Source organism: Athene noctua, chromosome 9 (genome assembly GCF_965140245.1).
Source record: "Athene noctua chromosome 9, bAthNoc1.hap1.1, whole genome shotgun sequence".
NCBI lineage: Eukaryota > Metazoa > Chordata > Aves > Strigiformes > Strigidae > Athene > Athene noctua.
In genome coordinates, this window is record NC_134045.1 from 21,349,746 (window position 1) to 21,375,838 (window position 26,093).

Sequence of the window (26,093 nt, forward strand, 5' to 3'; positions counted from 1 at the left end):
AACCGCCTGCAGGAATGCTTCAGCTCCATCCATTTATTGTAACTGTACAGCATAATCAGGGCAAGGATAAACCACAGGTCTGATCAGTTTGAATAAAAAGAAAAAAAGCAAGACAAACTATAGGCGCTTTTTCAGCATTTTGATCCCAGATCAGCTCTGCAGCTTTGAAAACAAAAGTCCGCTGCATGCTTGGTGCCAGCTGAGTGATCCCTCTCCCACATCCCACCCACAGGTGGGACAGGCACATTGAAACGGTCCCCGTGTGCCCCTGAAGGCAAAGTTCCCTATTTTCTGGTTTTCCTTTTCTTTCAGTTTTTTTGGGGAAAGGGGACAGTGCTTCCCTAAATGCAATACTTGGCACATGGCCCAGGATCTCTTAAAGCAAATGACTCCCGTAGACCTTTGGTGTCATTTTCCTCAAGATGACCTCTGCTTTCATGCCAGTCGGTGAATCCATCTGTTATTAATGCACGGGGCCGAGAGGAATGGGTACTCAAGCCTCACACCTGAAGAGCATCCAGAAAGCGATGCGGTCAGGCTGCTTTTAGCAGTCTCAGCCCTTGCTGTGGCTAGCCCTGCTCTAAAACCACAACCATTCAGTCACATCACAGGAGACCTGAAACAGGATGGCACCAACCCGCTTTCACCAGCAAGGCACATTGATTCATTTAGCAGCTTTATTTAACTATCAGTTTATTAATAAGGAAAGAGTCAAAAGAAAGTAAGACAGCATGAAGGCAGCCAGAGACACTAAGCAGATTTATTAATTTAAGGAGGCTGATCACTTTACTTCATTTTATCTGACAGAGTTGGTGCAAGAGAGTTATACTTCAATAACTTTTCTACTCTGTACTGTGCTATTTTAAAAGGATTTCACAATAAAGGAAGCTGAAAGACTGTGCACAGTCTGGAGACTGTATTTGGTGTGACATAAATATAGTATTTTAACCAGATTTAATCTTACAGTATTCCCTCCTCTACAATGACTTTGCAGGAGGAAACCCTACGGAAAGGAAAATCTGTTCATCCCACACCACAAAACACTGAATTGCATTGCAGGCTCCAGCAGCTCTTCCTACATAATAAAATGCTTTCATCAGGGAATTTGGAAGCAGTAAGGGGAGGGGGGGGGGGAGTAAAAAAAATACTAGGTCTTGTTTGGTTCACTTTCGGGCTCATTTTCATTGTCACTAACGTTTCACTGCAACAATTCCAAGCGCTTGAGGGAGCAGGGGCTGTTTGCACTGGAGAGCACCACAGCTTTAGAAGCTGATAGTAACGAATAAAACTGATCCTATTCCCATTCCCTTTAGAATCATGACAGCCCACTGTCAAGGCCTTGGCAAGAACTTTTGTTTCAAAATTGGAGAAGTGGGGTTCAGACCACAGGAAAGTGAATCTGCCTGCTTTCTTATAGAAAAAGGCTTTAAGCTTAATTGCATACACATTCCAAAATACATCCACACAGACTTGGGAAACTCAGCCTCGGAAAGCACTGTTCTCCGTACTTCAGATTCTTTAAAAGCCATGAAATGTAAATTCCTCCCCCCCCAAATCTTGCTCCCTGCAGAGATCTCAGGGCCTGATCCAAAATGTCATTTAAAAAGCTTCCTTTGATTGCAGTGGGTTCTAGATTAGTTTCTGTGTGAGCACAGGTGAAAATAAGGAAAAAGAAAAGTAAGGAAAGAGGGGAAAATTAAGAAAAAGGAAACAACAGAGAAATGATGAAACAGGAAAAGAGGGGAAAAAAGAGAAAAAGGAAAAGAGAAAAGAGGTGAAAAGAGGAGAGAAAGAGGAAAGAAAAGAGGAGAGAAAGAAGAGAGAAAAGAAAAAAGAAAGGAAAAGAAAGGAAAAAGAAAAATAAGAAAAGATACAATAAGAAAAAAGAGAAAAGAAAAAAGAAAAGAAAAGAAAAGAAAAGAAAAGAAAAGAAAAGAAAAGAAAAGAAAAGAAAAGAAAAGAAAAGAAAAGAAAAGAAAAGAAAAGAAAAGAAAAGAAAAGGAGAAAAGAAAAAGAAAATAAAAGAAAAAAGATAAAAGATTAAAAACTGCACAAAATACGAGGGGAAGTGCTCTGAGAACGTACCTAGGGGACGGTGAGCCCGCTGAAGCCGCCTGGGTGACACACCGGAGCTAAGCTCTGGATGCACGGACGGATCCTTTAGCTACGCACAGACTCCCCTTTTGTTCCAGGAATTGAATTTAGAAACAAACAAACAAGCAAACAAACAGACAAAGGATGCTGCCCTCACCCTGCCCGTCCCGCCCGGTGCCCGCCCGGGTCCCTGGCCGCCCCCCCCGCTCCTGGCCGCGGTGGGACCCCGGGCCGGGCAGCCCCCAGCCGTGTGTGTGCGAGCACCTCCACCCCCCCGCGCCCCGGGGGCAGGGTGTGCCCGGGGCCGGGGGCCGGCGAAGGCCGGTGCCCCCCGTCCTGGCGGCCAGGCCGGCCTGGCGGGGGGGTGCGCGGCGCCTCGCCGGGCCCGGAGCCCCCCCGGTGCGACCCTCCCGCCGGCCCCGGCCCCGCCGTGCGGGCTACGGGTGCAGCGGGGGCTGCCCGCCGAGCAGCCGGCGGGTGCTGATGGAGAGCTCGTCGGGGGAAGAGGGGGGGTTACACCGTTATGTAGACACCCCCTCACCGGCCCGGGTTATTTTGAAGCTGCTGGGAGCAGGGGTTTAAAAATCCGCGACAGGATTCTCTCAAAATGTGCTGCTCTCCCCCGGCCGAGACAGGTGCCGGGCGGGCAGCGGGGAGGCAAACGTGTGTGCCCCCCCAAATCCTGGGCACCCTGCTCTCCCCGACACCCCGCAGCCCTCGGGAACACTGAGAACCAAGGGATGAGGGCAGGGAGATGCCAGAGCTCACGCTGAAACAGGGTGTCGAGCCTTAACGCCTCCGTACGCGGTCACTGACATTTCTGCTTTAACGGGGGACAAGCTGCTGAGAACATTTTTCAGGACTGTGCTTCTTTATGAATTAACAATCGAGAGCGGCAACCAGGGACAGTCCATTCCCTACCCCCGCTGGAAACTTGAAGACACTGCTCAATTTGTTGTTTGCTGGGTGGTTTTTTTTCTGCGTGGTGCAGAAACACCACTTCCAGCAAACTTCTGCTCTGGCTTGGATTCCCTCCTTGCAAGACATCTCATAGAGATGGATTATAAAATAACAAAATAAAAAAAGCGGAGGAAATCATATCACAAAGTCCACAGGGTTCCAAACCAAGCAAGGAGAGAGACAGGGCAATCTCCATCCCCGTAACTCACTGCACCACAACTACAGGCCTGCACACTTCACTGCTGCGTTGGAAATAGCTCTGGTTTAAAAGCTAGACTTTGGGGAGAAAAAAAAAAAAAAAAAAAAAAAAGTGGGTACAGCAACAGCGAAAGAAAAATGATCATTTCAGAGAGCAATAAGATATGGGCAGCTTGCATCGGGGGCACGGAGACGTTATCACACTGTGCCGGGTCAGCCTGATACAGTGGTAGATAGCTGGGGCTGGAGCTGGAGCTGCCTATCTGACATTACACCCGGCTACAGCCGATCCCTGGCCTTTTGCTTTTTTTCACTTGAAAAGTTAAGTCACATCCTGGACTATTTTTGCATCACGTTGGCTTAGAGCTCACAAATCTGAATGCACTCAGCCCTCAGAGAGTGACAAATGTTATTCTTGGTCCTCCCCCACAATTTCAGGCAGTCAAGAATTAGATGCGGCAGAGTGTACAGTATCTTAATCTATTGATTTGTACGTGCTGTGCCCAAAAAATTCATTAGAGGAGCCTTAAACGTGTGAAGTGGTTGAATGCTCAGCTCTCTCCTAAAAAGACAAATTCTCTCAATAGCCGCTCACCTCTGCCACATCCTAGGGTGTGCTACCTCATGTTATTCATACTGAGACCTGCACTTAGATAGCTGAAGCATTTGACTACAGACGGCTCGAGTGTGTGTGTGTGTGTGTGTGTGTGTACAAGCAGGATTGTCTTTTGTCCCTCCTGAGCAAACAAAATCTATCACACTCTCCATAGCTACCCCTGGAATGCCCAAGTCTCATGGCAGCCGCTCACAACACAACGATTTGGAAAGAGTGAGGGAAGAAAGTTTATTTACAAAATCTTACTTCCTACCATTGAAGTATGTAGGATTTTTTTTTTTTTCTTGCATGAAATTTTAAATTCAGCCATCCGAACAGGTGTCAGAAACAGTGGGTCCATTTAGCTCCTCTGATGATCGAAGTAATAAATATAGAGGATTTCCTTTCAATGCAGCACATGCTGAAATGACACCAATGTAGTTCTGGCATCTGAGCAGATAATTCTGATATATGCATCATTTCCTCCCTAAATCCAGGAAGCAGCTACACTCTCTATCTGATATTAGTATATTATGTCAAATAGAAATTGGTATTAAAATTATGAATGATTCTAGATCAAGAACTTCCTACACACTACGCAGAGGGAGGGGGAGGAAACAGCTGCGCAAAAGCTTTCGGAAAGGAAAGGAAAAAAAGAGCTGGGAAAGTTCATTTTTTAAACTAAAAATTTGCTGCCATGTTTCGCGTGGGGGTAGTTTTCAAGTGGCATTTTGATTCAGCGCAGGCATTTTTGTTTTAGAAGGGCGAAGAAGACTTTCTAATAAATACTAGCTCTCACCTCTCTGTTTGCAAACGGGCACTTCTCGCACGGTGCCTGCCCAGCGGTGGTGAGAAATTGTTCAAGAAATAAAAATACACTGGTGTGATTGGGATATTTCCCTCCCTTCTCCCCTCTTTTTTTTTTTTAATTTTTTTTTTTTAGGATGTGGTCTGGGATGACATTTCTCAAGCAGGGAAAATGCTGCAGCACAAACACAAAAATACTCTTGGACTCTGCTCATCAGAAGCCCAGAGGTCGGGCAGAGGGTTATGTTTCATTTTAGGAGCGGAAATAAGAAAGGCTTAAGGGTAAGGTGGGATGGGGAGGGAGGAGGGGGCTGAACTGCAGTGCACACCATTTCCCAGCCAGGGCCACTCTCTGTGCACATATGTCCCGGCACCGGTCACATGAAAGTTCTTTGCAATGTAGTTAATAAATGGGAAAGCGCTATAGGACTGTGGGAGAAATAGGGTGTTGTTAGTGATGGAGAGATTAAGGCCACGCACGCCTTTTGACAGAAGGTTGCCTGGCTCGGACAGCGTTCCCCCTGCTTTAGCCAGAGAGGTACCTGCGGGAGAACAGCGGGATCCTGCTCCCCTTTGAAATCCCAGGGATTGTACCTCCGAGCTCAATGGGAGCAGGATTGAGGCCAGAGTCAAGCGAGGGGTGATTAATGAATGTAGGTTATTCAGAGCAGAGCGGTTCCAATTAGTCCTCAGCAAGCAGTCCTGCGGCAAAGGTGGGCGCTCCCCTGCAATGATTCGTACAGAGAACCCCAACACTTGCTTTGCTTTACCGAACATTAAAACATACATCTATTTTTTTTCCCCTTCAGTTGGGCAGTTGGCGTGTTTCGGGCTGAAATTCAAGTGCAGCCTAAGGAAGGCTGATTTTATTTTTTTTTGTTATTTCCAAAGCAAGATTGCAATGTGGCATAATGATGCCAAACTAGGAAAGAGCTTTTTTCCCCTCTCAGGTTGGGTGTGTGATGGGAATTTTCCCTTTTGAGCTCAGTCTATTCCTAGGAAGGATTGCTCTTATCACTGTTCAAACAGGATGGGGCTTTTTTTCCTCCGAGAAAAAAGATATTTCAGGGAGGTAGCACTGCTCCCCTCACTCGGTGCTACTTGATCAGTTCACAATACTTCAAAAATGCTAATGCCTGGTCCTAACGTTGCCTGCAAGGAAGCCTGGAGCAGCAGAGGGGCGCGGGGATGAGGCTGGACCAGAAGAGGGTCCTGCTCCAGGAGCTTGGGGCTCTGCACTCCCTCGAGGGCTGCAGCGCCGCTTCGGCGGGGGCTTTGCCAAGGAGAGGCCTCGTTCCTTCCCTTCCTTCGGGCAGGGCTCCTTCAGGAGCTCTCGGCAAGGGCAGCAGTGAAGCCTCTAAGTGACCCCCTGCAAAAAAACCTAGGCATCAGTAAAGGCTCAGCCAGGGAAGGGGAGATGGGAGAAGAAATAAAGAGCAGCCCTGTCTTTATGAGAGGAGATAATTCTCTGCTCAGCCAATAGCAACCAGTTTACCCACAGATTACACATTAACCAGAAAATAGAACTCAAATTAACCAGAATCTGGAGCTTGAACCATTACTCAAACCCTGGTGCAACGGCAGGTCAGATGCCAAAGGGCAGGTTGGTGCCCCGGCGCTGGGGAGGGGCAAGGTGCAGCATTGGCATCGGGGGCCACGGCCACCAACACCCGCTGTCACCCACGGTGGGGCTGGCTGTCCACACCCTCCACAGGGACCTCAGCAATAGCAGATTGACCTCCAGCAGAACCCATTGCCCACTGATGCAGGCTCTCGTGGGTGCTGGCACTGCGGGGGGGGCTCAAGGTCGCATCCTGACCTCGGCACACAGGGCAGGATGGGGTCCAAGCCGTGGGCTGGACCAGCCAGGCAGAGGAACGGCAACAGGTCCTCTCCTTTCAGTGGCACCAGCACCCGGGAGGGATGACCTTACAGCTGGGAAGAAGTTGCACCAAGAGCAGCGGGGGGAGGAAAACATAAAGGCAAAAAAAAAATGCTGGGTTTATGAGCCTGAGCCTGGAGATAAAACCCCCATCTTGGAGGGGCTGGAGCATCCTTCAGAGAGGCCTCCGCTTCTCAAATACACTGGGCAGATAATCCCATTCAAGGAGCACGAGAGGGCTCTGAAAACAGACACTGGAGGCTCTCGGGGAAGGTGGCTTTAAACGAACTGGGCTTGAGGGTTTGAGGAGCCTTTCGAAGTCGAAATGCCCTTCGACATGGAGAACTGAAGTGAAGAGGGGCTCGGAGACCTGAACACTTCTAGCACATTAACCTTCGCAGTGATTGTTTAGGACAAATAACTCTCAAAAGTTGGAGGAAGTCCTTTGAATTTTTTGTTTTCTCTGCTCCTCAGTTTTCTTTGCGCTTTCTAAGGCCTGTAGCAAAAAAAAAAAAAAAAAAAAAAAGAAAGAAAAAGAAAACCACAGGGCAAATGAAAGACGGGGGGAGGGGGAGCAAAGAAAAGAAAAAAAGGAGGCAGTATGGACCCAAATGGCACAAAATCTTTCGATCTAGCGTTAAGTGGCTCTGTGACAAGCCAAGCCTGATCCGGTGTCATCTCTTACTAGAGACAGGCATGCTTAGCTGGGATCAGATGATAAGAGGATGTGAAGTCTTCCCTTTCACTTCACTCCATCATAAAACAATCAAAATATAGAGCCATATCATGTCATCAGGTTTTTAAGCAGACCTCCCCTTTGAGATCTCCTAAAACCTGGTGGGACGACCTGAGTCACTGAAACTGCGCTTATTGTAATACTGAGAAGTCAGAAGCAGCACCTGAAAGCTCACGTTTTGCATCTACCTGAAAGATTAACTTGATTTCTAGTGGGCAACAATGTTCCATTTTACACGAAGCTATCCTTTTTCCTTCTTCCCCTCCTGGCTATCATTGAGTCCAGCTCTTGTATCAGCATCACCCCTTTGCCAGGCAGTACGCTGAAGTACTGCTCTCAGAGTTATTGAACTTTAAACTACAGACTAAGAAACTGAGTACGGAATCAAAAAAATGCAGTTTATTATTGTAGATTATTCTCTCTTTTGATATAACCATAGAGTCGAAAATGAAAGAAAAGCACATAGGAACATCACACGTGGTTAGTTAGTAACTCAAGATATAAAACAATTTTGCACAGCAAAATATGTAAAAGAAAAAGTAACTGACAAGATTTTTTTATATTTATTGTGGTAAGATTTACTTTCCATTTTTTTTTTTTTTTAAAAGACAGGATATTAGTCCCTGAAAATAAAATTTACTGATTATTGCCTTTAAAACTGTGGAATTTTTGAAGTTACAGAAAATCCAGTTCTGCACCACAATACAACTGTAAAAAAATCTGCATCATTTTAAAACTGTGCAGTAATGCCATCTTTATAACTGCATAAACTGTATTAGCGTTCTAAACAGGTTCGTAATTTTTTTTGTTGTTTTTGTATTATATGCTTGCAGGTTATATCTTAGTGCAATTCAGTCCCAAATACTTCAATTTTGAAAAAAAATAAAAAAAACAAAACAACCAACCCATACATTTTGAATGTAAAATACCCCTATAGATATAAACAGGGGTGCCTCCCCCTTTTAATACTTTGGTTTTCAAATACAGTCAGTGGTATAGCAAGGACTACATATACCCAACTTATATTTAAGTTGCAAGCACATGCTGCATAAACTACTTTTTAAAACAGTCCCGTTGCAAATTCTACCCCCCTTTACATCACGACAGTAAACAATTTAGTGCATCAATCTTTAAAAAAAAAAAAATCTACATCTAAACAGACCTAACTCTTTCGAATTTATCTATAACATTCCTTTATCTGTAGCATACATTTTAACTGGGCTAACAGATGACAGAAACTAGAATTAAATTATATACTAGGAACCCAGAGCATTCCACATTTGACAATGACCAAATGCAAAAGGAAAAAAAAAAAACCTGGGGCAGATCACTTAAAATTAATTTTTAGACTGTTTTAGGCAACAGCATGGTTTCAATGTCCCCCCCAAGTGGGATGTGATTTTTGTTTTTGAACATCTTTCCAAAGTTCTTTTTGTGTTTGTTTGGGTTTTTTTTTTTGTTGGGATTTTTTTTTTTTTTTTTTTTTTTGCCACATTAGGTTATCAAAATCCATTCTGGCAGGTTTTTTGAGAGGGAATGCTTCAGTGCATTTAAAAGGAAGTCTGAAGTTTTGAGTAACTCAAAGCAGTTTTAGAGCAGATGCAAACTTTAATGGGGAGGAAGAGGAGGAGGAAGATCAAAGGTTGCACTTTTTTGCTTTCAACCCAAAAAAGTGATGAGGCAATAAAACAAAAGGATGAATGCCATGCCATAATAGTCTCCAAAAGTCCATTTCCAAGCAAAAGAAAAAAAAAATAATTATACCATACATGACCAGCATGCAGGGTTTTTTATTAATATAATGTCTCTTTTTCATAGTCTTTCGAAACAGTTATAGTTCATTGTTGCTAAGACAAAATAGCAAGCGTAATGCATGAGATGAGTATGGGATTCTAATGGCAGACTAAAGTCTCACGTTTGGCAGATTAAGGCCAAAACTCACATGAACACACCGAAGGTTGATGCAGGCTTGATTTTGGCAGGTTGATCTAGGCATATCTCTAGTTTTGCACAACAACGCTAAAAACTGATGGAACGCAGCAAGCTGGAGTCTAAAAATTTCACATTGTTTTTGTATTTTTTTTTGTTTTTGTATTGTTTTTTTTATTTTTTTTAATTTTATTTTTCTTTTTGCAAAGCTCAAATCTCATATGAAGAACTCAGGATGGCAAAAAAAAAAATAATCTGACTTTTTTGGACACAGCAAGCTCAAAAGAAAAAAACAACCTCATGAACTTAAAAATATATATATAATGTGGATGGCAGGTTTCAAAGAAGAGCAAGCTTCATATGAAGAACTGAGTTGGTGGCGAGTTGGATCTTTTAAATTTAAAAAAAAAAAAAAAAACACAACAGCAAGCCCCCACAAAAATAATAATAATTAAAAAAATAATAAACAGAAAAGGAAGTCATGTAGAACTTTAGGTTGGCCAACACGGAGCCAGCCCACCTTAAAAAGAAAAAAAACAAAAACCAACCCAAAAAGCAACTTTGTTTTAAAAGTGTTTTGAGTTTAAAAAAAAAAAAAAAAAAAAAAGTAATAGAAGGTGGCAAGCTGGGTTGTCGCTCTAGCAAAGCCCCCAACAACAACTCACACGGAGAACTTTTAGTTAAGGTGGCAAGGCTGTGGGAACTCACATGAAAAACTCTGGAGAGGAAGGGTTGTCGCTGCTGGATCCGTTTTCTCTGAAGCCATTGCTGACCAGCTTCTCGTACTTTTCCTTGTAGGCGTCCCTCTCCCGGACCAGCCTGGAGATCTCCTGCTTTAGGTGCTCCACTTGCTGCAGCAGCTGGTTCTTCTCCGACTCCAGGACGTGCCGCTGCTGGACCCTCTTGAAGCGGCAGGACTGGGCATAGCCCCTGTTTTTGAGGGTCCTCCTCTTCTGCTTCAGCCGGATCACCTCTTCCTTGCTGACGCCCCGCAGCTGCCGGTTGAGCTCCCGCACCGACATGGTCACCAGCTGCTCGTCGGAGAAGCGGTCGTCGAAGTGGAGGCCGCCGCCGCCGCCGCCGCCGCCGCCGTGGTGCGGGTGGTGCAGCCCCCCGGCGCCGCCGCCGCCGCCGCCGCCGCCGCCGCCGCCGGAGCCGGCGGCCGAGGAGGCGGAGGAGGGCGGCGCGCTGCCCGGCGCCGCGGCGTGGGGGTGCCCGCCGCCGCCGCCGCCGCCGCCGCCGTGGTGCGGGTGGTGGTGGTGGTGGTGGTAGTGGGGCGCGCCGCCCTGCGCCGCCGCCGCGGCGATCACCGCCGACACCACGGCGGCCGCCGAGCCCATCTCCTCGGCCGGCACGGAGCCGCCGGCGCCGGCGGCCGCGGCCAGCTGCTGCCCTCTAGCATAGCCATCGAAGGCGCCGGGCAGCGGGTGGTGGCTGCTGTTGATCAGCGCCTCCACCGCGTCCTCGGGGCTGAAGCCCAGCGCCTCCGGGTTGAGCTGCTGCGGGTAGCCCGTCATCCAGTAGTAGTCTTCCAGGTGGGTCTTCTGGTCGGTGCCGGAGCCGGGGCTGGGCGCCGAGAAGCTGGGGGACGGGGGCACGGAGCTGCAGGGCGTGCTCATCGGGGTGGAAGAGAGCGATCCCCCGGCGATCAAGCGGCCGCACTGGCTGATAATGCGATCGGTCTCCACCGGCTCCTTTTTCACTTCAAACTTCATCAGATCGAAGTCATTAACATATTCCATGGCCAGGGGACTGGTGGGCAGGTCGGAGCTGCTCATTGCCAGTTCTGATGCCATCCTTTTGCTGCTGACAGTCCTCCAGAAAGGGTGCGCTCCGGGAGCGAGGGGACTGCTCTGAGTTGCCACCGGGTGAGCCAGCTTGATTTTTGGCGAGCTCTGCTCCGCTCTCTCCTGCCTCTGCCTCTCGCCACGGCCCCTCGCAGCCTCCGCTCCAATTCGCCCCGGCTGCTCTCGCTCCCGCTCCGCGTTATCCTTTGCAGAGTCTCCGCTGCCGCTGATGCATCAGAGCGAGGGGCTCTCGCTATTCGCCTTTTGCATAAAGGTTTTTTTTTTTTTTTTTCTTTTCCTCCTCTCTCCCTCCCTTCTCTCTCTCCTCTCTCTCTCTTTTGCAGCTTGCAAACTGCAGCTGGAAGTGTTAGCTGGTGTTGCTGCGAGTAAATTTGTTGTTGTTGTTGTTGTTGGTTTGTTTTGTTATTTTTAACACTTCATGGTGCCTTTCCTCTGGGCTTTCTCATGCAAAGTGCAGAGCGAGAAGAGACGTTCATCGGGGAAGGGAGGAGGGAAAAGAGAGCGAAGGCAAAAAAAAAAAAAAAAAATCAAAGTCGATATCGCAACCAAAATAATAATAATAATAATAGTTTAAAAAAAGAGAGAGGAAAAAAACACTCGACCCCAAAGCTACAGCGAGAAGATGAAAAATATTTTAAAGGTTTCATCCAGCAGGAGAGTTTAAAAGCATTGCTGAGTTTTATAGCGCTCCTGACGTCAAATGGGAAATTGACTCGGCGGGCGGACCAATGGGCTGCCGCCATCCCAGCCCTCATTAGCATAATAGTCTAGAAACAAGGAAACTTTTCGGAGCTGTCAATCAGGGCCCCATCAGCTGACTGTCAGCTGGGGAGCGCCTTAACCCCTTCCTGCCCGCCGCCTCCCGCCGGACTCACCGGGTAAGCGGGTGCGGGACAGGGCTGCGGCGGGGCCGCTCCGCTCCTCCCGCTCCTCCCGCTCCGCTCCGCCGCCGCGCCGGGACGGCCCCGGCCGCCGCCGCTCCCCGCGGCCGTGCGCGCCTTCGCGCGAGCGCCCTGCCCCGGGGCGGGGTGCCCGGGAGCTGCCCCCGCCGGGCGGGCGGTGCGGGCACCCGAGGGCGCGGAGGAGCTGGCTCCGGCCGGGGAGGGGGGAGCGGCGGGCGCTGCGCCCCGGCGGGGACCCGGCAGCGCGGCGCCGCCTCCGGGGCCGCTGGCAGCGCGGGGCTGCGCCGCGCCGGGCGCGGAGACCTTCCCCCGTGCCGGTGCCGCGTCCCTCGCTCCGCTCCGCTCTCCCGCAGCGCCTCTGTCGTTTATCGATTATTTTTTTTACGCGGACGGGGCATCGATTCCTCCACCCGCTCCACCCCCCCCCTCTATCCGCCGAGAGGTGCGAAAGCCCTGCGAGTTTGCAAGCCCCGCGCTCGCCCCCGCCGCACTTGCCCTGCTGGCCCGCACTAATTAATTTAATACATTTAGAACTAATTGTATTTACTTTAGCCTTCCCCCCCCCTCCCCCCCCAACCGCGGGGAGGGGGCCGGGGCCGGGGCCGGGGCCGGGGCCGGGGCGGGGGGGGCCGTGGAGGCGGCGGGCGGGCAGGACGCGGAGCGGCGGATCGGCTCGGTTTAAACCTCGACAGCGCCATCTCTCGCCGAAAGGTCAGTGCCGAGGCGGGCCCCGGCCGGTGCGGAGCCGCGGGAGCCGGGCCGGGCCGGGCCGCGCCGTCGGGGCGGTGGCCGTGCCCCCCGTGAGGCCAACGGCCCCGCCCGGCCCCGGCCCCGGCCCCGGCCCCGGCCCGGCTCCCCCGCCAACCCCCGCCGCGGGCCGGGGAAACCCGCAGCCTCCGGGGCTGCCAGGCTCGATTTTCCGACCGGGCTTTATGGGAATATCGATAGAATTAAAGTTACTTGTAATTCCGTGATAAATGAGATGTCTCTAGTAAGTAAGATTAAGTGCAGTGCTATAAAGTTGTTTATCTGAAAAGTAATTCTCAGAAACCTGACTTCTGACACTTGGTCATATATTAAACCAGCTTCTTGAACATTGTACTTCAAATCCTCCCTTCTCCCCTTGTCCGGTCCCTTCCCCCTCGGAGTTTGCTATTTATAACTGCGCAGGGTATTACTTTGTAGGTGCAGGCGAGTCTCTGGGTAATTTTTCACCGACTGTGAAAATGATCATTTGCAATAGCCAAAGAATCTCTGCTTAGGAAATAGGACTTGGCTAGTGGATTTACGAATGGATAACATCTTCTGACTATGCCATTATCAGTATGAGTGCCAGTACTAACATCTGAAAGTCATACAGCGTGTACTGTTCCTGGCAGCTAAAAAAGGTAGGGCATACTGCAAATTTAGGAGGATAACTACATCTAGAAACGATCACAGAGGCAATTCTGTAAAGCTAAAAAATGCTACCAACATCGCTAACAAAATTAAAATACAGTTCTGCACAGTCCCGAAACACACCCGCACGCACAGAGCCATGGACATCTGCTAGCTTTATCTTACAGACTGCGATTCATGACAAAGTTAATACAACTTAACTACTCGGGCTAGCTTTCCTGTTTCTTCACGTCGTTGGAATCAACAAAACTTCCAGGCTCACAGCATAAATCCCCCCAGGACAGTCCAATTCCATGTATTTGTTTTTTCCCTGAGCAAGATGAATGTGGTACTGTATATCACTTAACGTGCTCACCTATGAGAGACATAAAATGTGTGCTAATATTTTTAAATGAAAAGGTTATTGCTTTTCAGAATGTACAATCGTAGTATTTCAAGTGCCCGTTTGATAGATGGCTGTGGAAATGTGGCTCCAGCCCCATAAAATAGTTTGTTTGGACGTGAGGATTCAAAGTGCTACATTTGCAAATGAGTAAATTTCCTGAGTAAACTCTGAACTCTAGACAAAGAGTATGAAATTGTGTGAGCTAATGGGGACTGTCTCCTAATTGATACCAATGTAAGCAAGCGCTGCAAATTAATTGAAGCTCTGACCTACGAGAACGGCAAGTAAAATTATTAGTTGTACAAAATTGTTCTTGTGTGATTGTTACACAGAACTGCTGCACCAAAATGTCTCTGCTGTTCAGCACAGCAGAGAAAAAAAGATTATTAGCAATTTTTGGATAACCTTCAGAAGCAACATTCTCCTCCCTACACTATATAATTCTCATTTTAGTAGTATTTTTCTTTATTATTTGGCTATTCACAATGGGTGTCTAAACATTTACAGTCCTCTATTAACAGTGTTTCTTTCATAACAATCACACACTTTCATTTCAATTAGAGCTATTCAGTCTTCAGTTTTTCCACAATTATCGCAGGCCAATTCCCCCAGACTGCTCCCTTTTCCCAGCACTGTTTGTAACAATCCTGCCCTGAGCCAGGCAGAGGGAAAACTCTGGCGTCCCTCTCACCGCCTCTTGCTCTGGTTTGTTTTTAAGCATCTCCGTTCGACGACATAACGTGGAGCCCTGCTTGCTCCCAGTTTGCTGCTGACCTGGTTCATGAGCCTTCAAACGAACGTATATTTATTGTGGGACAGTTTTCTGACAAATCGCACAGGGGGACACGAAACATTAACTCCAAATACACTCGGATCGCCCTGCGTTGGGTCGAGCTCGCCAGCAGCATATGCAAGAACTTCCATCGCTGAAGTGTGTGTGCGTGTGTGTGTATCTAACAGAAGATTTAGCAGAAGCAAACGTGCAGGTTATGAGTTATATGGACTCAGAGTGCAATTTGTTATAACTTAAACACATATCAAGACCAACACATTAAGTACAGTTATTGCTCCTTTTGTTTATCTAGTGTCTTATTTTATGGTGCAGAACTAAACAGTGTCCGCTGAATTTAACTATGAAACCAGCCAAATTGATTTCAGAAAGGCTTCTTCAGAGTAACAGAGTGATAAGGCATAAACTGCTCCTAGGTGCAGTGCTAGATAAATCCTTTTAACAGTCTTCAGATCAGTTAACAGGGTAAGTAAATCACATATCACTGTTAGCAGATTTATGGGAGAGAATTAATAGAATCAGACGAGATAATCTGGTAGGGATAAAATTGCTGAGGAAACAGTCCTGCCTTATATTGGAGGGTATGAAACAACAGTCTGATTACTGGGAGTCGTTATGGATTGGTGAATTATGAGCTAAATCATCATAAGAGTAATTCAGTATTTATTAATTCTTTTCTCTTTAAACAACTCACAGACGCAAATAAAAGCCTCTCTCTCTTTGAAGACACATTCTTTATATATTTTTATTGGATGTAATTTACTATTTGCATTACCTGCATTTACTTCATAATTGAACATTTTGCATTCAAATTTATGTAATGCATTATGCTTTCTCCCTTATTAGCATAAATAGTCACTTACCTCATGAATTACTAACAAAGTTTATCTGAAAATATAGGTATATTTTTTATTAAGTGGAACACAAACATATGTACAATAAATTCTGATTTGCCAGTGGTGTTACAGAAACACAGAACAACCCTGTATTGGAGAAGAGGGGAAAGAAGCAGCAGCAAAGAAGCAGAATCAATTACTGTGTGTATGTATGTGACAATAATTTCTTCTGTCAATGTTTTGTTTATTTTTAATAAAGAAGGAGTGACTCAAAGGTTTTCTTTAGAAGCAGCAGATGAAAAAGGATCTCCACAGTGAATTTCTTCTCTCTGTTCCCCCCCAATATTTCCCAATGGGCTTTGGCTAACTGAGGCTGTCCCACCGCAGTCTCTGCTCAGCTGAGTTCCTTCTGACCTGGTGCACGCCATGAAGGTATGCTGCTCTAAACTCACTTTCTCAGACGTTCCTCTCTTTCCCCTAATTCTGTTTTTATGCTTGGCTTTAAATACGAATAATCAGTGTCATTTAGGCCCATTCTGCAGTATGAACACCACCTTACTTACGAGAGAAAACCCCAACCCTACTGGCTTCAAGAACTGCAGGACCTGATCCCATTGAAACCAGTGACAAAACTTGTATTGAATTCAGTGGAAGCAGGATCGGGTCCTTGGTGTTAGCAATTTGTTTATGTCAGAGGGCTGGTGCTACAAGAAATGAAAGATGTGAGCAGATCTGCTGGCAGGAAATCGGGTCTGCTCCCCAAAATTCAAAGGCAAAATTCCCAGTTAATTTGTGGTGCATCTCCTTTACGCTCATGTTTTATCATCGTGATACTGTGTGCTAGGATGCCTGTATATTTTGTCTGGATGCATAAAGCCAGTCCTCCTGGGAGCATTCAAATGAGCACATCTATAAATGTAGTGCAGCAAAATGAGCTACTTTTGCCACTCTCGCTTTTCCCGAGCCTGGTACAATCCATTTCTGTGACGACAGTTTTCTGCCCCATACGCATCTGATACTGCTCTTTTATTTTAAGGCTGAGAAAATCTTCCCTTTAAACTCACGCTGAGCATCAAATTGGACTCCACTTGCAGCTGAACATCTTGGCTGTCTCTTCCTTTCCTCCATCAGCTCCAGTATATTTTATGTAGAATTCTCTCTGTTAATGAAAGTTGCTTCTCCTCTCTCTTCACTTCCCGGTTTTGCATTAGTGTTACTGAATCCACCAGACTTGCTACGTTTCAAAACTGTGCAAAAGGAGAGAAAAAAAATGTTTTCTTTTTTCCTATACAGTCTCCTATTTGGCCATTCTGCACAGACCCTAAATATACAACCTCTATTCATTTGTATGTAAAGTTTATGTTGCTAAATTAGAAAAAAAGTAGTTTGAAAAGGCAGGCTTAAACAAATCTTGGTTGCTTTTGAGTCACATCCGAGAGGGCTTTAGGAATTGTGAGGGCTCTAGGAATTGTGAGGTATTAGCAGCTGCTTCGATTTTATTCCCCTGGAGGTGCCTGACAGTCACTATATGGAAGACAGCATCGGTGCTACACCTGAGTCTGTGAGTTTGCTCTGTGTATCCAGAGTCTGAATGAAGTGACGGCTTTTTAGCATGCAGAATATTTTCATTGCTTGCTTATAACGTTCATCAAACGTTAGAAATATTCTGAATAACTCTGTGTGATCCAGAAACAATTTCTCTGTCTGAAGGGAAGAGCACAGAGGTGCGACTGAAAAGCTGCAAGTGACTCTAAGACGTGGCTAAAGGTTGGTGTCACAAGATTTGTACTGTGCTTGTTTCATGACGCATGTCCTAGTTTGCTAATTTTCATAAATGGCTTTGCCTAAATGTAAAAATCAATGAAGACATTTTGATGCTAAAAAATCTATTTATTTAAAAGAAATAAAAACCGAAATTGCAATAAAGATTTTTATCCAGCTTTACGGTGGAATTTATCGTGTATAACTTGGATGATCATGTTCAGTTATATAATACGGTGTTTGCTCTGAAATTAGGTGAAGAGGTAAATAGAGAACCTGGTAAAAAGTCATGCACAAATTAATCTGAAAACTCTACAGAAGCAGAAAACTAGCATTAGTTAAGGGAACAGAATAAAGCAATTACATTAATGTCATGTATCTGAGCTGTCCTGATAATGTGATGTGCACTGCATTTGTATCTATTTTACCTCAGAAAAATAAGGTCTGCTTTTCTCTCCTCTGCTCTGCGTTAAGTTGTTTCAACAGTAAGGAATGGTTGCAGTGACAGCATGAAAAAATACGTGACTTTTATATGCTATCTCTTTCTTAAAGTCAACCGTCCGTAAGTGGTGAGGAGGGCATGATTCTGACGTGATGTTTTGATGTGTAATTGTGAAGGTTGAGACAATCTTTATTAAAAGTTACGAACTTCAGTAAATTTTAAACAAATCTGTGATTTAATGTCTGGAAGTGCAAGATGGCACAGACTCATTAATTTTTGGTGATAAACTGCGCTGTGTGCGATGGGCTGAGCGCCATGCTCTGGGCTTATTCACTGTAAACAGTAAAATACGATAACTGCTTAAAGTAACTGATGGGGTCCTTAGCAACAAAAGGTTCTTGGCTTACATGACCTAAAAAGGTTCATTATAACAGAGCAGGGGCTGGCGTCGAGCCCTCCCCGGCTCTTGCGGCTCTCTGTGCGGGGAGGGTCACCCTCGGCGCGGGGAGAGAGGTGTAAAGTGAAGCCAATTCCAAGCAACAGCTTTTCCCCCTGCCGTGCACTCGTGTGGCGCTGATAGAAACGGCTACGGGAGGTGCAAGGGCAGAGAGATCAGGCCAAAAAAGCTTTGCACAGCAGCAATAAGGAGAGACACTTAAAACAGAGGTAGATGGGGGGCTGATGACTGCGGCACAGAAGAGAGGGCGCTCTGAGCCCTGCACCCCCCAGGCAGGACCTCTGGGACTCTGTCTGACCCTCTCTGGAGTAGGTAAAGTCCTTGCCCACACAACAAAGATGCCTCAGACGTGAAGAGAGCTGTAGGATGAAAGGTGGTTATGAGCACAACATATAAATCAAAACCCCAGATGAGCTGTGCGTATGAGAGCACATAAGGATCTTATGTTACCTCCAACCTTTAATTATCTGACTGAATCTGGCCTAACCTGCTTATCTTCTGAGCATTACTCATCGAGTTCTGGCAGGAGGAGGTGTCAATGAATACGAGACAGCTTTGGAGCCAACACCTTCGCCAGTTGAACTGGCAGGAATTGAGCCTTAATCATGGGCAGAAACGGGGTGGTGTTTCCCCCTTCCCGGCCTGCCCCTCTGTACTGGATCCAGCTGATTGCATCTCCTGTCCTCCCCAGCCAAGGTGAGCTAGCTCCCCTCCCGGCCTTTCCCCCCCATTCCCCAAATTCAACAGCCCAACTCCACCTATGGTTAACGATGCCAGGTTTGATTTTTGTGGCAGAAGCTTGGCTGCTGGAGCTGTCTTCTTGACTGTGGAGATATAGCAGCATCTGTCAGAAAATCTATGTGAAAACAGTCCCGATGCCAGCAAATGGAAACTGTAGCTTTCTAATCAGCTACATTTGATTTGGTTTGATATATTTAACTTCTCCTTTTTTCTCTCGCTGTTGGCAAATGTGTTATTCTTCCACAGAAATGAAAACAACCTGCAATTTACTGGATTGCTTTACAGAGTCTTGGTGCAAAGAAGTGTATGTCATGATGACATCTGATATCTTTCAGTGTCATTAATTGTCTTCACCAAGCAAGGGATGGAAAGTCTTATACCCCATTTTTTTCACTCCTACTCCATCAGAATTAGTTCACTGTTATGGAAGTGCTGGGCAGACCCGGTTCAGATTTGTCTCCATCCGGAGTCTGGGTCATTCGGCTACTCTAATCCTGAACTAAAAGGAAATTATAAAAATACCCATGAAATTAATTTTTACACCTGCAGTTGGAATTAATAATGGCAACCAGAGTGGCATTCTATTTCAGCTCCCTTGAGGTGACTAACAGTCCTGGTCATTAATATAATCCCAACCACCAGAGGAATTCACTGTCTGAGGGATCTACCATGAAAAACAAATGATCCCCAGAGCTATGCCTGCACAATGGAAAATGGCTTTAGTCATGTATTAGTCATTTTATCACAAGATTGTATTTTTGCACTGGGAGGTTTGCTCTCTGATATTAAAAGAGAGCAGAACAGAACAACAGCATTTGACTTGGTAATTTGCACACAGGGTTTGATTATGTTTGAGCTTCCTTGCTTTAGAAGGATGTGTGTAAATGACTAAGAGCAATAAACGAAGTCTTCTAAGTGTGAGGCTTTCTCATGCAAAGTTCACATGCATTTATTACTGTCTGTGCTGAGCATCAGTCCTGCATATATCTGTGGGTGATGCTTGTACTTCATCTTGATAAGGGAGTGGTCTATTGCTAAAATGCTGCTTGAATTTTCCCCCGATTCTGCTTTTCTCCCTTAATTGCAAGGGATGAAATGTGTCAAGTGTCTGCTTCACTCGGCTGGGAATCACGGTACTGCCTCTGCAATTTCCCAGCCTTCAAAGATGACATGCAGCTAGCAAACTATAAAGCTAAGCGACTGCACGGTGGCTCTGAACTGCCTTCAAAAGGCATTTGCTTCTAGCGGTGGAGCAGCATTAGTACTTCAAGCAGAGTGCAGAATAGGTGTGTACTCGAATCCTTTTGCAGAACCATCTTTCAGATGGAATTTCTCTAATTATGTTTATTTAATCCTGCCCTAATGGCCACACGTGACACGTTCCGAGTGTCTGAAATGTAACTACCAATTTCAGCTTTATTGTCCTCTGCTTGCAAGACCAGCTTGGCTCATGAAAAGGAAAAAACCATTGCCCACGCCCCAGGAGCCATCCATACAGGGTGCGAGCACATTTCTACGACTACTTGTATTCATAACACAAAGGAGGTGGTCTGGTGCCTCTTCTTAATGTAAAGCCTGAGATGTTTATGATGACAGTACACACCTATTGCACACCCGCTGCGTTTATTGTTCTGAGAAACAGTAATAACCTCATGGTGCTGCTGGAGAGGTCTTGCCATACCTGAAGTTGCTTAGTTCCATACTTACTATGTTGTACAAAAGGGCTTAAAGGTCTTTGGCAATGGTGGATCGGATCTTATTTGCACAGCACAGGAATTAGACTGAGAGAGAGAGCTGGAGGTACAGATTTGTCTCGCTGTAATTTGTACAGAGATTTCAGCCACAGCTTTTTTCTCTCCGTTTAGAGCATTTACTAGGATCAGTTACTGTGGCTTGTGTTATTCCCTGTGGAGTAGTAGAAAGGTAGGGCAGTTTCTCTCTTTATTCTTTCTGTCCCCTCTACAGATTTACCCCTTTTATAGCTGTTAAGGCAACTACCAAACTACTTAGAGACTGGCCTCATGTAGTGGCAGGCTAGCACTTTCTGGTGTTAGTTTAGACCCAGCAGGTTTAGATTCCATCCCCTGCAGTCTCTTGTAAGAGGGATTTTTTTTTAATTTTTTTTTTTACCTGCCTGAAATTCAAGATTGAGTCCAGCAGCACTTGACTATGTCCTTTTGCAAGTGATGATCCAAAATCAAGTGCTAGGAGCCACTAATAAGAGGGGTGATATACCATAAGGTTTCTATAGTTTTCCAGATGACTCAAATAGCCTGCTGTTAGTAAATCTACCCTCACAAATTTAAAGGAAAGATATCCATCATGCCACATTATTCTGCAAGTTCAGCTGGGAACACACAGCTGACTGTAACTGGATGGGCACTGTCACAGTGAAGAATCGGGATGCCAGTGCCTTCATACCACCAAAATTAAACAGGCCAGTGCAAAAAGGTGCACTTAACTCCACGAAGGTCAGGTAGTGCCTTGAGTTGTATGGGTCAAGCTACCACACGTGAACCCTGATGCCTGGTCACTCCACTGCTACATATCATTCTTGGTATTGGAAAAAATTTGCACCACCATGCCAACTCGCTCCAACAGTTGCCAGCTGCAAAGATTAATTTTTAACCTCCTTTTAATTTTCCAGGGATAAGGCAGATGAGTAAACACTTCACACCAAGCCTCAGCTGGGCAAGCTGTTGTTAGATCAGTGGAGGTGACAGTTCCTGAAGGTCTGTCCTTTCATTTCCTTGGGTCACCCTTCTCAAGTGAGGATTTTTCTGTCTGTGTAGAAATTTCATTCTGACTGCTAGCCAGAAACGCAGCATCAATTCCTGTGATGCCTACTTGCAGCCAAGGTGCTGCAAAGCTGCAGTTACTGTAGCAGAGTAGGGCTGCTACAGGATTTCCTCATGGAAAAAAAAAGAAGTTCAGTTTTAGGCTTCTTGTGGCTTCTCTGAAAGATAAGTAAACTTTACTTACATTACTATCTGGAACTGATCTTGGGGTCAGAAGTACAAGCACGTAAAAGTCTATGTAAGCGGGAATGACAAGTAACCCCCCTCGCTATCTTCCCGCTTTTAACAATACTCAGGTTTGGAGAGAGTCATCCTCCTTCTTTAGACTTGGATGGCAGCTGGGTAGGCTTAGAATCAGGGCTTCCAATCGGTATCTTTAGGTTCTTCATAATTTTAGACATAAAAGCATGGTTCAAGCCTAACATGATTTAATTTCCTGAATGGTAGTCCCGAAGCCCAGGCTGGGAGTCTAAAAGCCAAGAGACTGAAAGTCTGATGACTAGAACTTAACAGATAACTATCTTTTATTAGTTAGCAGATAACTACTTATTGATGCTACACAAGAATTTTGCCTGAGCTGAGGCCGAATAAAAGCAGAGGCAGTTTTTCAGCATTTGGCCCTTCATTTGGGAATTTCAACTAATAACTCTCTGTCCTTCTTCTATTTCACAAATCCCCTAACTAATATACTGGGATGTGTTGAGAATATTGCTGTGACTCATAACCAGAACTGCAAAGTCCAAATCTAAACTTCTTTAGAGGCTTGGAGTGGCTGGGGCAAGGGAAAAATTACAAAAATGAAGACAAGATGTGGGAGACTCGCTCTGAGGAGGGAGCACCCATAGTGAGCACCTGTAGCATGTCAATGCTCTTCTGCATCAGCAGCCAGGTAGCAGTAAACAGATAGAAGAAAAGTGCTTGGTACATCAGTCTTTCTGGTTAGGAGCAATTTTCATCACCATGCCTCCAAATTAATAGGATAGAAAAATATTGCAATATACAGTATCTTGGACAGATGTAGCTCTTGCTCTTACCAGAAACCCTAGCAGAAAGCTGAGGGATTGGACATCAGTTAGGTGAGCAGGCTGCAGGACAAAACTAAGAGGGAATGAATGGTACCTGGTACTTAATTTTAGCTCATTTTAGGTATGCTTTCCTCATGGTTCATACTGACAATTAACTCTATATTTCTGGACAATATAAGAGCTGGTTAGAAGTAAAGAATTGTTGTCTGATTCCCTTTGGCTATCGATCGTACATAAAGCATATGGTATAGAGGGTAAATGAAGCTTTTCCATTAGGACAAAATTCAGACTGTCCTAAGTCCCTCCTGCATGGCAGAAGAACAGCACCAGCTTTCCTTGCACACATGTCCAGTCATGTGCAATTCCAGGACTTTGTGGTAAACACAACATCTGTAATGCAGAACAAATAAAGTCATTCCCACCACAGCTGAGCTTGGCTCGTTTATGAACAGTCTGCAGTGAATGTTGTATCAAGGCTGTGATGATCTGACGGTTTTAGGAATAAACCTTTCAAAGAAGAGAAGACATTGATACAAAATTGAGGTGCCACAGAAAAGGCCAGATGTTCAACTTTTAGGTCTTTATAGGGCATGCAAATTTTTTTCTCATGACTGAATGTGCATATTACCCATTGATGTGATCACTTATGCATCCAGCTCGTCATCTGAATAGACAAATATCTTCTGCAGCAACCATACTCAGAATTTAATGCAAAATTCATTCTTTTTGAAAATCAGTCCCCTAGAACACAATGGTAAATCATGCACGATAAAGTGATATGAAGAGAAATGCTGCACCCTTCTTCTGAGGTCTTTATTTCTTTTCTCTAGAAAAATGTCTCCACCTTCATGCTGAAAGCCACAATTATTATTTCTTCATATTCACACTGTGTTACTGCTCAGTGGCTCACATCATTGATTGGACTCCATTACGCTAAATTCTAGAATGCCCAGAGAGCTAAATATAAATCAGGAGACAACAGATACAAAAATAGACATGGACCGCAAGGTAACCATGAGCCACAGTAACACCCTGCAGTAGGTTTGTCTTCCGAGGGACAGTTAAGCAGAGCTGGGATGAGTCAGTACATGACAGGAGATCACAAAGGATGAAGAGCAAGTGGTGGCTCTCACATCATTGAATTACCACCATTAAAATAATTAACCTGACTTGTGTTAGATGACATGGCATCTTTCATGTAACCCATGATTGAATGACATGCAAAAATGAGGGTTAGGATCTCTAATGATGGAATTATTTTTTCTTTCTTTTTTTTTTTTTTTTTTGTTCTCTTAACAAAGGTAAGATTAGTCTCCCAGGAACAGCCAGTTCTTAGCTCTGCCATGGTATTTTGCCTTGCCTGTTGTTTCCTGGCAGATCCAACTGCTATTGGGTTCCTCACTCGTTTCCTTTCCAACCATGTGATGTTTATAGTTACTGGGTTTGAACAAATGGAGCAAATTGAATTGTGGATGATATATAATAAATATAATATAATATAATATAATATAATATAATATAATATAATATAATATAATAATGAAATGCACTTTACATTGTGTATCAACTTGTTAGCAGGCAGTACTGACCGTAACAAGAATTGTTTAGAATCCCATCTCCAGGCACCAGCATCTGTAAGTCTCTTTGGTATGGAAATATGCTTTCCATTCATATTATGACCCACTGTATTTAGCTGTTCTCTCATACACAACGACAGATGTATGTAAGAAAAGATATGCAGGAAAGCAAACCTGCCATGATTATCCGTCTCTAAAATGAATGCTTACTCAGGAAGACAAAATACTCTTTCCCTTCCTAGGAAAACCCAAGCTATATTATGTACACAAAGAACATGCCTGTAGTTTTGGTGTCATAAAGCATAAATCATAATTTAGCCATCTGCAAATAGCCTCTGCACTGAACTACTGTGCCACGTTCCCTGAGGTCCACCTTCTTGGAAAGCAACGGGCAGAACTGGAGGAGGTGGTAAGAAGGACTGTGGTGCTTCTAGGGCCGATCTTTGCCCCTGCCACCCCACATCATTTCTGCAAGCACAAAACTGAGAGCAAACTGGGATGAAATCTGAATGTGGTTTTTCAGGTGATATCAATGCAATGCTCCGTTGTGGGGTTTTGTTTTTTTTTTTTTTTAAAGGATTATAGGAATTCTGGATTTGTGTCGGGTCTGTGATCCCCACTGCAGAAGGGAAAAGGATTTTTAATGAAAACCAGCTTCAGTTGTGAATATTTAATACAGTGCCCAAGTGGTAACAGGATGATAAAGTTTTGATAGGCCTGGTATTAGCTTTTATTTTTTTAAGGGGGAACTCCTCTCTCACTAACGGAAAAAGCATTTTTAATGCCAACATCAATATAAAGTGCTGCTGGGACTTTTATATCATTTCAATATCAGGCCTGTGTTCAAGGAGCAAAAATAAATGCAGTGTTCACAACCATTTGATATTATAGCTGAATAGCTTTCAACAAGCTCTTACCATGTTTTTATGCACAAAGTATGATTTGGAGGTTGGGGATGGAAAATGAGGGAACTGGAGGGGAGGGGAAGCTTTTTGTTAATTTATAGACACTAGCTGAAATGTTTAAGAGCAATCTTACCGGGGGTCACAACATGGTGTGGAGATCAGGTTATTTTGCAAATAGCAGAATTTCTTCTTTTTTCCTTCTTCTTTTTCTGGCAGCATCAATAAATTTGTTTGATGCACTTTAAATGTTTAATTAAAACATTATGTTAGCACATTTACTGTAAGTGATAAAAACACTTTGGAGGTGGTCTTAAAGCAATTGGTGGCTCTGAAATTGCTAGACATGCACTAGTAAATCAGATACAAAGTCCATAAATTGGAATGATTCTCTTTCAGGCCTGTGCCATTTCACAGATATTAAAGCTGCTTAATTTAATTCCTCAGTAATGTGGAATGTGTACAGCAGCTGATGTGACTTCTTCAGACTGATTGTTTAAGGTCATATAAACTCAGGCCTACAGAGCACAGGATAGAAATTCCCTCTTATATTAATACTGTTTATAATTCAGTTCTCCTTCAATCCCTTAATCAGAAAAGAAATGTTTATTGTGTGATATTGCTATAAAATAAGTAGGAATTGTAATGAGTATTTGAAAATGTAGAAAAAATATACACTAAGTCATAGTTACTGGTACCAGCTGTCTCTTCTTTTTAATCAGGTTTGTTCAACTTAAAAGGAAAACTTGGTTTTAATGCAAAGCAGTCACTTTTATATATGGAATGCAACTCTATTTTGTAAAGTACAAAGGAGAAGTCAAAGCTACTGTAAACTGTTCCTTGCAAACGACTTTGTTCCTCAGCAAGTAACACCGCCCCATATTTACCAGATGAAATCTATACCCAACTGAAGTCAATGGGAGTTTTGCTGCTTCCTCCCATTAGAAGGGCTCAGGCTTTTAGGAATTGCATAGGTAGCATCTTTAGCAATATGCAAGGGATAGCATCTGCTGCTCCACTGCTGTTTTAATACCTGCATTCAAAACACAATAGTAATAAAAGCTTCAGAA

At 44.8% G+C, this 26,093-nt stretch overlaps 1 protein-coding gene across 6 annotated transcripts in view; it reads right to left on the reverse strand.

Moving 5' to 3' along the window:
• MAF (MAF bZIP transcription factor) overlaps positions 1-11,998 on the reverse strand; it is a 192,375-nt gene extending 180,377 nt beyond the window's left edge. For 3 of the 6 annotated variants that reach the window (XM_074912962.1, XM_074912963.1, XM_074912964.1), the window contains exon 1: positions 9,910-11,837. In XM_074912962.1, the coding sequence (XP_074769063.1) occupies positions 9,910-10,997 (1,088 nt within the window). In that variant the 5' untranslated portion in view covers positions 10,998-11,837. Of the gene's footprint in view, positions 1-5,888; positions 6,024-7,649; positions 11,838-11,884 lie in introns of those variants that run through there. The other 3 variants (XM_074912961.1, XM_074912960.1, XM_074912965.1) reach the window with 3 other exon arrangements.
• Between the last annotated feature and the right edge of the window lie 14,095 nt (positions 11,999-26,093).